At 36.3% G+C, this 13,564-nt stretch overlaps 1 protein-coding gene across 3 annotated transcripts in view; it reads right to left on the reverse strand.

Annotated features, from left to right (window-relative positions):
- Window positions 1-10,147: 10,147 nt before the first annotated feature.
- Ly49i2 (Ly49 inhibitory receptor 2) overlaps window positions 10,148-13,564 on the reverse strand; it is a 50,805-nt gene continuing 47,388 nt past the window's right edge. For all 3 annotated transcript variants that reach the window (XM_063285636.1, XM_063285635.1, NM_152848.2), the window contains 1 exon segment: window positions 10,148-10,793. Coding sequence is in view for 1 of the 3 variants with exons in the window: in NM_152848.2 (NP_690061.2) it covers window positions 10,619-10,793 (175 nt within the window). In the remaining 2 variants the exon portion in view is untranslated.

Here is a 13,564-nt window from a genome sequence, read left to right on the forward strand (position 1 = left end):
AGGGTCAGTCCATGTATAGCCTTTGGGTAGTGGCTTAGTCCCTGGAAGCTCTGGTTGCTTGGCATTGTTGTTCATATGGAGTCTCAAGCCCCTTCAAGCTATTCCAGTCCTTTCTCTGATTCCTTCAACGGGGGTCCCGTTCTCAGTTCAGTGGTTTGCTGCTGGCATTCACCTATGTTTTGCTGTATTCTGGGTGTGTCTCTCAGCAGAGATCTACATCTGTGTCCTGTCAGCCCGCATTTCTTTGCTTCATCCATCTTATCTAGTTTGGTGGCTGTATGGGCCACATGTGGGGCAGGCTCTGAATGGGTGTTCCTTCTTCCTCTGTTTTAAACTTTGTCCCCCTATTCCCTGCCAAGGGTATTTTTGTTCCCCTTTTAAAGAAGAAGTGAAGCATTCACATTTTGGTCATCCTTCTTGAGTTTCATGTGTTCTGTGCATCTAGGGTAATTCAAGCATTTGGGCTAATAACCACTTATCAATGAGTCCATACCATGTGTGTATTTCTGTGATTGGGTTACCTCACTCAAGATGATATTTTCCAGTTCCATCCATTTGCCTATGAATTTTATAATGTCTTTTTTTGATAGCTGACTTATATTCCATTGGTAGAAGTACCATATTTTCTCTATCCATTCCACTGTTGAAGGGCATCTGGGTTCTTTCCAGCTTCTGGCTATTATAAGTAAGACTGCTATGAACATAGTGGAGCATGTGTCTTTGTTTTAAGTTGGGGCATCATTTGGGTATATGCCCAAGAGAGGTAGAGCTGGGTTCTTACGTAATTCAATGTCCAATTTTCTGAAGAACCTCCAGAATGATTTACAGAATGGTTGTACCAGAGTGCAATCCCACCAACAATGGAGAAGTGTTCCTCTTTCTCCAAATTCTTGCCAGCATCTGCTGTCACCTGAGTTATTGATTGTATCCATTCTGACTGGTGTGAGGTGGAATCTCATTGTTGTTTTGATTTCCATTTACCATATCACTAAAGATGTTGAATATTTCTTTAGGTGTTTCTCAGCCATTTGGCATTATTCAGCTGTGAATTCATTGTTTAGCCTGAAGCCCATTTTGTAATAGGGTTGTCTGTCTCCCTGCAGTCTAACTTCTTGAGTTCTTTGTATATTTTGGAGATAAGCCCTCTATCAGTTGTAGGATTTGTAAAGATCTTTGCCCAATCTGTTGGTTGCCATTTTGTCCTAACAACAGTGTCCTTTGCCTTACTGAAACAGGAACCATTTGAGAATATTATTATTATTATTATTATTATTATTATTCCCTAATCTTTTTTCTTCAGTCTTCATACCCCTCCTAGCTCTCTCAATGGTCCCAGTCCTATACCTCCTCCACCCCCGTTCTTCAAGCAGATGTCCCCACCCACCACCCTCCACACCACTAGACCTCCCTACTCCTTGGGGTCTAAATTCTATTGAGCATTAGGTGCATCTTCTCTCACTGAGGTAAGCCCAGGCAGTCTTATGCTGTATCTGTGTCAGGGACCTTATATCACCTCTTGTATACTTCCTGGTTGATGGTTCATTGTCTGAGAGATCTTGGGAGTCCAATATATTTCACACTGCTGAGTCTTCATATAGGGTAGCCCTACTTCTCAACTTCTTCCACCTTCTTCCTAATTCAGCCACAGTGGTCCCTGACTGCTTTCCATTGGTATCTGCATCTGACATCTTCAGCTGCTTCTTGACCCTCTCAGGGGTCAGCCATGCCTGGGCACCTGTTTTTAAGCATACCATAGCATCAATAATAGTGTCAGGCCTAGGGTGTTCCACATGAGATTGATCTCAATTTGGGCCTGTAACTGGATAGTCTTTCCCTTGGACTCTTTTCCATTTTTCTTTCAGCAGTTCTTTTAGAGAAGAAAAAAGCTGAGTCAGTGTTATTGACTGTGGGATGGCAACTTCACCCCCTTCACTTGATGCCCTGCCTTTCTATTGGAAGTGGAACCTACAAGTTCCCCCTAAACCCTGTTGGATGTTTCATCTAAGGTCACTCCCTTGAGTCCAGAGAGTCTCTTACCTCCCAGGTCTCATACATTCTACAGGCCATACCCCACTTCTAATTCTTAAGGTTGCTCATTTCCATTCTTCCTTTGGCCATTTGGGCTTCAGTCCTATACTCCCCAATACCTTATCATATTCCCATTTCCACTCCCTTTCCTCTCTCCTAACCAGGTCAACCCTCCTTTTGCCCCACAACAGCCATGATTGCTTTCTTCACCCTCCCAAGTTTGATTGAGTCATCTTCCTTTGAGACCTTCAGCTTCTTAAGGTTCGTGAGCTCTATGGATTGTATCCTGGGGATTCTGTACTCTTTATTTGCTCATATCCCCTGATTAGTGAGTACATGCAATGTATGTCCTTTGAGTCTGAATTACCTTATTCAGGATGGTATTTTCTAGATCCAACTATATGACTGGAAAATTCCTTAATAAATTATTAGTAATCCACTGAGGAAATGAACCACATTTTTCAATATTTTTTACTATGTTGTGGAACATCTGGGTTGTTTCCAGCTTCTGGCTATTACAAATAAGACTTCTGTGAACATAGTGGATCATGTGCCATTGTGGTGTGGTAGGACATCTCTTGGGTATATGCCTGAGAGTGGTATAGCTGGGGCTTCAGGTAGATCTATTTCCAATTATCTGAGGGACCTCCAAATTGATTTCCAGAGTGATTGTACCAGTTTGCAATCTGACCAGCAATGGAGAAGTGTTCCTCTTTCTCCACATCTTCATACTGACATGTGCTATCACTTGAGTTTTTGGTCTTAGCCATTCTTATTGGTATAAGGTGGAGTTTCAGGGTTGTTTTAATTTGCATTTCCTTGATTACTAAGAATTTCTAACATCTCTCCAAGGGCTTCTCTGCCATTACAGGTATATCTGTTATGAATTCTCTTTTTATGTCTATATCCTATTTTTTAATTTGGGTTGCTTGTTCTTTTTTGTGGTTAGCTTCTAAATTTCTTCATATATTTTGAATATTAACCCTCTATCTGATGTGGGGTTAGTGGAAATTTTTTAACGATCTGTAGGTTGCTGACCAGTCCTATTGACTATATAGCCTTTGCCTTAAAGAATCTTTCTAGTTTCATGAGGTTCCATTAATTAATTAATGTTGATCTTAGGACCTTAGCCATTGACGATTTGTTTAGAAAGATACACTGACACACACACACACACACACACACACACACACAAACACACACACACAAACACACACACACACACTCACACTCACATACACAAACACCGACGTGCCAATGAAGTCAAGGCTCTTTCCCAATTTCTTGTATTTTATATTCAGTCTATATGTGTTTATGTGGAGATTTTTGATCCCCTTGAAGAGTAGACTGTAGGAAATAGCAAAATCCATGACTGAAATTAAACAAAGAGAAATAATGTGAACTATAATAGATTGTACAAAGTCAAAAGCTGGTACTTTGAGAAAATCAACAAAATAGATAAGCCCATAAACAAAATAAATAAAGGGTACAGAAATAGTATCCAAATTAAGCAGTCCCATTAAAGTCAGGAAGAAGATGAGGCTGCCCACCTGTCCCCTGCCTATTCAATATAGTACCCTTAGTGTTGTCCAGAAAATTAGGAAACAGTAGGATATCAAGGGGATTAATATTGGGAAGAAGAAAGTCCAGATATCACTATTTACAGATGATATGACAATATACATTACCAACGCCCAAATTCTACCAGAGAGCTCCTATACTTGACAAACAACTTCAGCAAAGTGGCTGGAGTTTTTGAACTTTTCAAAATAAGTAGCCTTAATATAACTTAAGTATGAATTGGCAGAGCAAAAAAAATAGGAAAACAACACTCTCACAATAGTGACAAATAATATATCTTGGTGTGACTCTAGCCAAGCAAGTGAGTGATATGCATGAAAAGATCTTCAAATCACTGAAGAAAGAAATTGAAGAAGACCTCAGAAGTTGGAAAGATCTCCCACACTCATGGATTGGCAGAATTGATGTAGTAAAAATGGCATCTTACCAAAAGCAATGTATAGATTCAATGAAATCCCCATCAAAATACATTCCCAATTTTTCACAGAGTTAGAAACAGCAATTCTAAAATTCATTTGGAATAACAAAAAAGGTCCAGGATAGGAAAACAATTCTTAACAATAAAAGCACTTCTGGTGGGAATGACCATCACTGACCTCAAGTTATATCATAGAGCAGTACAGATACAAGCCACGTGGTTTTATTACAAAAATAGGAAGATATATCAGTGGAATAGAATTGATGTCCCAGAAATGAACCCTCAACCCTATGGTCACTTCATCTTTGATAAAGAAGCCTAAATCATCCAGTGGGGGAAAAACAGCATTTTCAACCAATGGTGCTGGTACAACTGGCTATCGGCATGTAGAAGAATTTAAATTGATCCATGGTCAAGAAATCAAATAAAAATATGTTGCTAGGCTATAGGGGGGAGACGAGGAACTGGGGATAGCCATTGTATGATTCCCAGACAACAGGCGAACAACAGGCTCCCAGGATCACACTCGAATAACTATAGCCAAAATTCCCAGAGGTACAGAAGATAGAACCTACAGAGACCTCCTCCAACAGAGAAGCGCAGTCCCCTGTTGAGGGATGGGCCAACACAACCCTCTCAAAATTTTTAACCCTGAAATATACATGTCAGAAGGAAGAACAGGGACAAAAAATGGAGCAGAGTTTGATGGAAGGGCCATCCAGGGACTGCCCCATCTAGGGATCCATCCTCTCTGCAGATACCAACCCTTACACTGTTGGTGTGGTCATGAGGCACTTAATGACAGGAACCTATTGTGGCTGCTTCCTGGGAGGTCTGACTAGCAAATGACCAAGGAAGGTGTGTATGTGTGGAGCTAACCATCAGACTGAGCTAAGGGAGCCTGGTGGAAGACCTGATAGAAGGACTGGAGGAGCAGAGGGAAATTGCAATCACATAGGGAAAACATCAACAACACCAGTTGGCAGCACCACTCCCAGAGAATAGACCACCAACCATGGAGGGTGGGAGGGATCCAGGACTGTGGATACATATGTAGCAGAGGATGACCTTACCTGACAACAATGGGGGGGAGTCCTTAGTTCTGTAGAGGTTTGATGCTCCAGTGTGGAGGGATGCTGGAGCAGTGGGGCAGAAGATGTTGGGTGAGCAGGAAAGTACCCTCGTTGAGGCAAAGAGGAGGAAGGGGAGGGTGAATATGGTAAGGGGAGTGATTATTGTGGGATAACTGAGAAATGGAATTTCATTTGAGAATTAAACACATAGAATGATTAACAAAAAAGAAAAATGAGAACAAGAACATGGAGAAAAATGTTGATTTAGTTAGCAAGTACTGTAAGTTACTTGTTACAAAGGTGGCTTATGTTTTTTATTATATAAAAATGTCAGTTTCCATGCAGGAATAAGATAGGTAAAATCCTAATGTTCAGGATGTTTTGCATGGAAAATAAGCAGAAAATAGACAAAACACTTCAGAAATGTAAAGGGAGACATAACAACTGAAATGGAAGAAATTCAATAAACTTCATCAGATCCTACTAAAATGCCTATCATGAACAAAAACTGGAAAATCTAGGTGAAATGAATGAAATTCTAAAGTATTACCACATACCAAAGTTAAATGAAGTGCAGGTAATATATCTGAACAGTTCAATATCCCCTTAAGTAATTAAAGACATTATTAAAACACTACCAAAGCCCCCCCCCCAAAAAAAACCCTGGGTCAGATGGGTTTAGTGCAGAATTCTAAGCGACCTTCCAAGAACAACTAATGAAAAAAACACTCCTCAAACTATTCCAAAAATAATGAAAGGAAAAGAACTTAATTCATTCTATGAAGCCACAATTACTCTGATAACTAAAACATGCGAAGACCCAACAAAGAAATAGAACCGCACAACAATTTCACTTATAAAATCTGCAATAATACTAAATAAAATTCTCAAAAGAAATCCAAGAACACATCAAAACCACTATTCAGCATGATCAAATTGGATTCCTCCCAGGAATGCAAGGTTAGTACAATATATGAAAATCCATTAATGCTTTCCACTATATAAGGATACTCAAAGATAAAATTACATGATGATCTCAATAAATCCTCAAAAATTCTTTGACAAAAGATAACACTCTTTCAGGTTGAAAGTATTGGAGAGAACAGAAATTCAAGAAACATACCTAAACCTAATAAAAGCAATATACAACAAACCAACAGCCAAATTCAAATTAAATGTAGAAAAACTTGAAGCAATCCCACTAAAATCAGAGAATATACAAGGATGTCCACTCTCTCCATATCTATTCTATATAGTACTTCATTACTGGTTCAAGCTAGAGCAATAAGTCAACAAAAGGAGATCAAGGGAATACGAATTGTCAAAGAAGAAGTCAAGGCATCACTATTTGCAGATGGTATGATAGTATACATAAGCATATCAAGAAATTCTACCAGAGAAACTCTAGGATTGATAACTGCAGCAAAGGGTCTGGATATAAAATTAACTCAAATGAATCAATAGCCTTCATTTGTAAAAATGCTAAAGGGCTTATAAAGAAACTAGAGAAACAATATCCTTCACAATACTCTCAAATAACATACAATTTCTTGTGGTGACGCTAATCAAATGAGTGAAAGATCTATATGACAAGAATTTCAAGTTTCTCAAGAAAGAAACTGACGAAGACCTCAGAAAATGGAAAGATCTCCCATGCTCATGGATTGGTATATTTAATATAAGAAAATATCCATCCTATAAAAAGCAATCTTCATATTCAACTCAATCCCCACCTAAATTCTAAAAAAAATTCTTTGAAGACATGGAAAGAGCAATTCTCAAATTCATCTTGAAATACAAAAAAAAAGCAGAATAGGAAAACAATTGTTAACAATAAAGGAAGTTTTAGGGGAATCATCATCCCTGGCCCAAACTATACTACAGTGAAATAGTGATCAAAACTGCATGGTAATGGTATAGAGACAAACAAGTTCATCAATAGATTATAATTGAAGACCCAGAAATAAAACGACAAACAATAGATAATTAATCTCTGACCAGGAAGCCAAAAGTATAGGCTGGAAAAAAGAAAACATCTTCAATTTGGTGTTGGTGTAACTGAGAGTTGGTATATAGAAAAATGAAAATTGATCCATACATGTCACCTTACCCAAAGTTCATCAAGAACCATAAAAAGGAAAAATGAGTGTTTTCCTATAGAGTCTCACTGGGTATACAAACCAGATTTAAAGCCAGGTCCCATGGCCTACAGTAGAACTAAAACACAAAATGAATTCAAGTGCACTTTTGAAAGATCTTTTCTCACAATGTCTCAAATGTCCAGGATTAATCTTTACACTTTCTTCCTTATAGGCCCTTTTTTTATGTGTTAAGGTTTCTAGTTTTGTGTCTACATTTTTCTGTGTTTACAATTATGTATATATCTGTGTCTATTTGTGTTTCTTAAGATTTTTCTATGTTTTTTTCCATTTTTTTGTTTTTTCCAACTTGGAAATTTTTATTTTAAGTAATTATATATTATTGTTAGAGTTGGGTATAAGAATCTGTATGTGAAAGACAGAGTGAGGAAACATATTACTTTGAGAGCGTGAGAAAAGTAAGAAGGAACTGAGAAGTACGGATGGAAAAACATAATATGAATGTATACTATTACAAAATTTGATTTCAATACACATATATTTAAAATAAAACTTCTTTGAAACGTAAAGTCAGTTTTAAGTGCCCTGCACATTGAGCAACTCACATAACCTGTTGAATAAATTTCTTCTTTAATATTTAGAAGGAAACAAGATCTATGCTGCTCTTACAGAGGAAATGAGTTTATTTCCCAGCATTCAGTTTGTTCATAACCTCATAAAACTACAATTTTCCTTGATCCAGTGACCTATTTTGGCCTCTGCTGGTACTCATACACACAATGCATTGATCAGAAAAACATCAACAAATTTACAAATAAAAAATTAGAATAAAATATTATCTGATTTAAATGTGTATGTTAAAACTATATACTTTCTGGGAAAATTATCAGATAAATCCTCTGCACTTGAATGTAATCAAACACATGTTGAAAACAAAACCTGCTAAGTCAATGTTCAATGAAATGTTAAACTATCTGTTCTGAAGTGATGTATTCCAGAAAATGCTGAACGAGAAATCAGGAACTTTTTCTGGCATATTATACATAGTTTTTGAATCCAAATTATTTGAGTGTGTGCCTCTCTCTGTTTGTGTAAATATGTATGTATGTATGTATGTATGTATGTATGTATGTATGCATGTATGTATGTATAAATTATGTATCTACCTTCATATGTTTTTCGTACACTTTCAATACAGAAAAATCTAATAAGAAATTAGCTTATATGAACAGATATTTGAGAAAAGAAAACACCTACCTGAGTGACCTATAAGTACAAGAAAAGATGGTTAGTATCATTAGATCTCAGAGAAGTAATAACTTGTCAATTTATCCAGATGGTATAAATACAAAGTATTGATATCATCAAATATTGGTGAAAATGAGGGATAATGTGATATAAGTTCCTTATGAAACAAATCTTCACTTAACACTGAAAAACAAATATCATAGCTTTCAATGTTTAAGAAAATAGATATAAATGGATAGATTTTTGATAGATAAAATAAAAGGATAAAATGTATTTCACACAGTGAAACACATAAATTAATTTGAAAACTTTATTCAAATGTGTTACAAGTTAGAAACATATGATATGTTCACATGTGAATGGAGGAATATCATGGTTCTTTGTGTAACATAACATGCTGATTAATAAAAAGATTGAACCACTACTTTTTGAAAAAATGTATGTTAACTGAAAATAATAATAAAATATACAGGGGAAATATTGTCAAATACAAATCTGTGCAGCGCACATTACACTCTGAACTAGGCCATACTAATTTATATTACAAGACAGCATATGCCTACATGTCTGGGGACAGGCAGGGAGGTCATTGGATCAAATAGACTTTGGGAAATAAAGTTTCTGTTGTAGAAAATGATGGCTCTCTTAGTCTCTTTTCTCTTTTGAAGTAACACCATGGTGAATGTAATTTTGAGGGGAGAGGGATTATTTCGTTTACATGTCCACATTATAGTCTGCCATTGAAGGGAATCTGTACAGAAAATCAAACCTGACAGGAAGCATTAAGCAGAAGCTGATGTGGGATCAAGAAAGGTGCTGATCATTGACTCCCCATTGCTCAGTCATATTTACTAGAATCTCCTAGACCACAAACACATAGGTGGCACCCACAATCTGACTGGCCTTCAGACACAAATAGATAATTAAGAAAATACCTGAAGGCCTACCCACAGCCAAATCTTATTAAGTCACTTCAGAATTGAGGTTCCCTCCTGAGATATGATTCTATTTTGTGTCAAATGGACAAAAACTACTTAGTACAACTGTGATTGAAGATATGTGATTATTTGACACAACTACTATTTCTAATGACTTACTGTAGATACTCCAAGATCAAGACCTGATATTTTTAAGTGTCACGATAAAAACCACAAAGAAATTGCAAAAAAATAACCATTTTGAAACTGTAGGTCATGAGCAAATTACGAGTAAACGTATAGCATGATACTGACCCTTAGGACATACTAATATCATCCAGAAAATGGACAGACATGAATGTAAATCATGGATTAAAACATACTAATAGATCAATAACAGACATGTTATCATCATTATAGTTCTATACTGTGGAAAAATGTTTATCCCTAGAAAAATGACTGTAAACAATTTATATTATTATTAATGTCATCCTTAGGCTTCATGAGACAAAGTCTCATTATAGAGCAAATGGTATTAGAATCTACATGTCGCCTAGGCTGACCTCACATTCATGTGTATAGTATGTTTATAACTCTGAGCTACCATACCTAACTGGCTTCAATAAATTTTAATGTTTCTATGGGGTTACAATTTCCCAACAAATGGAGCAGAAGGAGAAAGAAAAATTAAGAACACGTGTGAACTTCAGAAGGTCCTCTGAGTGTCTTGAACTAGTCATGGCAACTAGTCATGAAGGCTGAAATTATATTTTACAGCAAACATAAGGTTTTCAAAATCATTTTATTTATTAACAGTCAAGACATAACCACAATCAGTCCTCCCATCCACAGTTCCTCATCTCAAAAGGTTTTAAAAATGCTAACTTTTTCTACACCAAAAAAAAAATCAAAAAACAGAAAAAAAAACAAACAAACAAACAAACAAACAAAAAACCAAATAGTAACTAACCTCTACATGAAAACCCACAACTGCAGATTTGTTATTAATTGTACTAACAAGCCATGGGCTGTAGAAATATCCAAAAGAATATGTGATGTGTGCATTATTTATTGAGTTCTCCATGTGGTTCTGTGTGTCATTCAGGAGAGAATGTGAGGAAAATCATTTGGGTCTTGGAACAAAGGATGTCCATTCTCCACATGCAAGCTGCTCCATGTGCCAGAAGGGAATACTGTGTCTGCTCTTAAGACAAATTTCAGAAGACTTCTTCGCTTTGCAACTCATCTCTTTATTCACAGAGCAGACTGTGACCTTTCGTTCACACTGCACAATGGGGCAGGATATTTTTCTATTCCCTTTTCACAGATACAGAGATGTCTTTTACCACAGTCATCATCATGTAGACCTGTCATACTGAAATATTTACAATTTCCTGTTTTGTGTAGTGATATCATTGCCACCAAATCACTGTAAAACAAAGAAATAAGTTGTCAGTTATTAAATTTCAAGTGTATATTGTTGAAGGCCATGATTTTTGCAACATGTTTTATTGATGAAAATATACAGAATATGGAATGAATCACATGTGTAAGACTAAAATGTTTTTATTTTCCCTAAACTCCTAAAATATGGTCTTGGGCCAGTGACTTGAATGTGTTAGACTGTTGACATCAAACTGGACCATCTGTTTTTAGTCCTCAGATGCTGCACAATAAAGAAGAGACCCAGGTCCTTTCAACTGTCAATGAATTACTCAGGTGTTGTGATCTGTGCATGCACATGCACATAAATCCACACAAAAAGACATAAACAGTAAAAGTAAACATTGAAACTGTCTCACCATGACTCAATGAACTATCCTTTTCATACCACTAATTTTGTGCAGCAAGGAAGATTATTTTTCAGCCTTTCAGAAATAATAAGGGCTAATTTAATACTGAGGTTATTTATCTATGATTATTTTGTGCTATGATGACAGATTGAATAGAAGAAATATGTGTACAGACTTATTTTCCTTGTTTTTAAAGAGAAAAAGGGGGTGTTTAATTCAATTACAAACAATGGTTTGTGAATACAATTTTGTTGTTTTTTTTTTTTTTTACTTCCCCAAATCAGAACTAACAGGTCTTCTTTGAAACGTGGTGACTGAGTGACTTCCTTGCATTCAACTCAACAGAAATCTCTGCTGTTTGGTATACTTTGTACCACATCTATCTTACTATAAAACAATTTTAAAAGTTTAATAGTAAATAGAACAAAGAAGAGGTGATACATACATAGAATCTCAGCATATGGGAGTAAAATAACAGGTGAAAAGGTTTTGGAACTCTGAATGACTAGGATTACAAACCAGGTCAAATTTGGCTTTGGAACAAGAACCTCATCAAATATTAACAAATAATTTAAAGTTTAATGAATATATTTGTGGTAGATAATGATCCAGATTTCTATATAGGCTGGGGTTCAGTAAATGTGAGATTTCCAAAAGATTAGTGAGTGTGGCTGTCAATCAAAGCAGGGAACAGGAGGATGGATTAGGGGATTTCAAGAGAAGAAACCAGGAAAAGGGATAACATTTCAAAAGTAAATAAATAAAATATCTAATAAAAAAGTTGGTGAGGATCTCTTAATTGTGGAGTTGGAGGACCTGAACAAAATATATTCTATGAAAAAATGTAACTTAATGATCAAAGTTGAGCTGTGTGTGGTGCTGATGCACATCTTTAACCCTAGCATTTGTTGGCAATGGCTGGTAAATCTCTGAATGTGAGGTTAGCCTTGTATACTGAGGAAGGTCTAGCAGAGTCTGAACTATACAGACAAACTCTGTATTCAAAACCATAATATGAATGAAGAGTTAAACAACAGAATTATAAGATAGTAAATGAATAATGAAGTGCAAATCAGGGATACATCCAGGAAATTATTGGTCATGAAGACCTAGAGATCTCCAACACATCAGCTATTGCCTCTACACTTGTTTTTTTAACCACAACTCCATGGTAACACCTTATCGATGAAGATCTAACACACTGTGACACAAAGACATAGAGATTTAATGTCAAATCAATCAAGAAATATTTTCCTTTGGCTACATATCAAAGGGTCAAATGTGCATTGCAGTCTGATTGGGGGATAAAAGATATCAATGGCTTTACTCCTACCACAACAAGCTACATACATGCTAAGCAAGATATGCCCAGTGGTATCATTGTAAGTGGATAGGTAATTGCTTTTGTACTGGATTTAAAACATTTAATTGAGGAATGCCATGTTTTAAATTCTAATCAAATCAAAACCCGTGATTGCAGATATCATGGGTCCAATGCCATAATCTTCTATAATACTTCAGATATACAGTCATCTGGCAAAATTATGTTATTAATTATTGTCTAGAGCTGGGTGTCATAATTGTGGTTTCATTGGTGTGAGGATACACCATGATCAAGGAATCTCTTTTTTTTTTTGGTTCTTTTTTTCAGAGCTGGGGACTGAACCCAGGGCCTTGTGCTTCCTAGGCAAGCGCTCTACCACTGAGCTAAATCCCCAACCCCAAGGAATCTCTTATAAGGGATATTTAATTGGGACTTGCTTAAGTTTCAGGGGTTCAGTCAATTACTAATGCAGGAGCATAACAGCATCCACACTGATGGAAGATTAGAGAAGGAGAAGAGATTTTACATCTATATCCCTAGACAGACAGGAGAAGATTGGCTTCCACATGACTAGGTGAAGGGTCTCAACATCTGCCACCATGGACATGCTTTCTCCAGCAGAGGCACTAAGACATCAACACAGCCATAATTTCATACACTACCACTAACTGGGACAAGCATAGCCAAACCACCATATTTCATTCCACAATTTCAATAGGATTATACAAAACTATGACAAACTAAACATAATGCAAAATGGATTATTAAAATGTCAATAGTTCCTACTGTATATAGCAATCTCAATAATGTTAAGTGTCCAAAGTTCAAAGTCTTTTTCTGAGATTCAATTATTTAACTGTATTCTCCTATAAAATAAAAAACAAATGGCTGAAGAAATAGCTCCAACATCCCAGGATATATAATAACATTTCAAAATTCCATATCGAGGAAATAATATACTAAACCAAGACAGGAAATCAGCTAGGCAACTCAAAACTCTACAAATACATGTCTGATATCAAAGAACTCCAGATCTCTGACTCTTTTGCCATTTTCGTTGACTGTGAATGAAAGAGCCCGAGT

Source organism: Rattus norvegicus, chromosome 4 (genome assembly GCF_036323735.1).
Source record: "Rattus norvegicus strain BN/NHsdMcwi chromosome 4, GRCr8, whole genome shotgun sequence".
Taxonomy (NCBI): domain Eukaryota; kingdom Metazoa; phylum Chordata; class Mammalia; order Rodentia; family Muridae; genus Rattus; species Rattus norvegicus.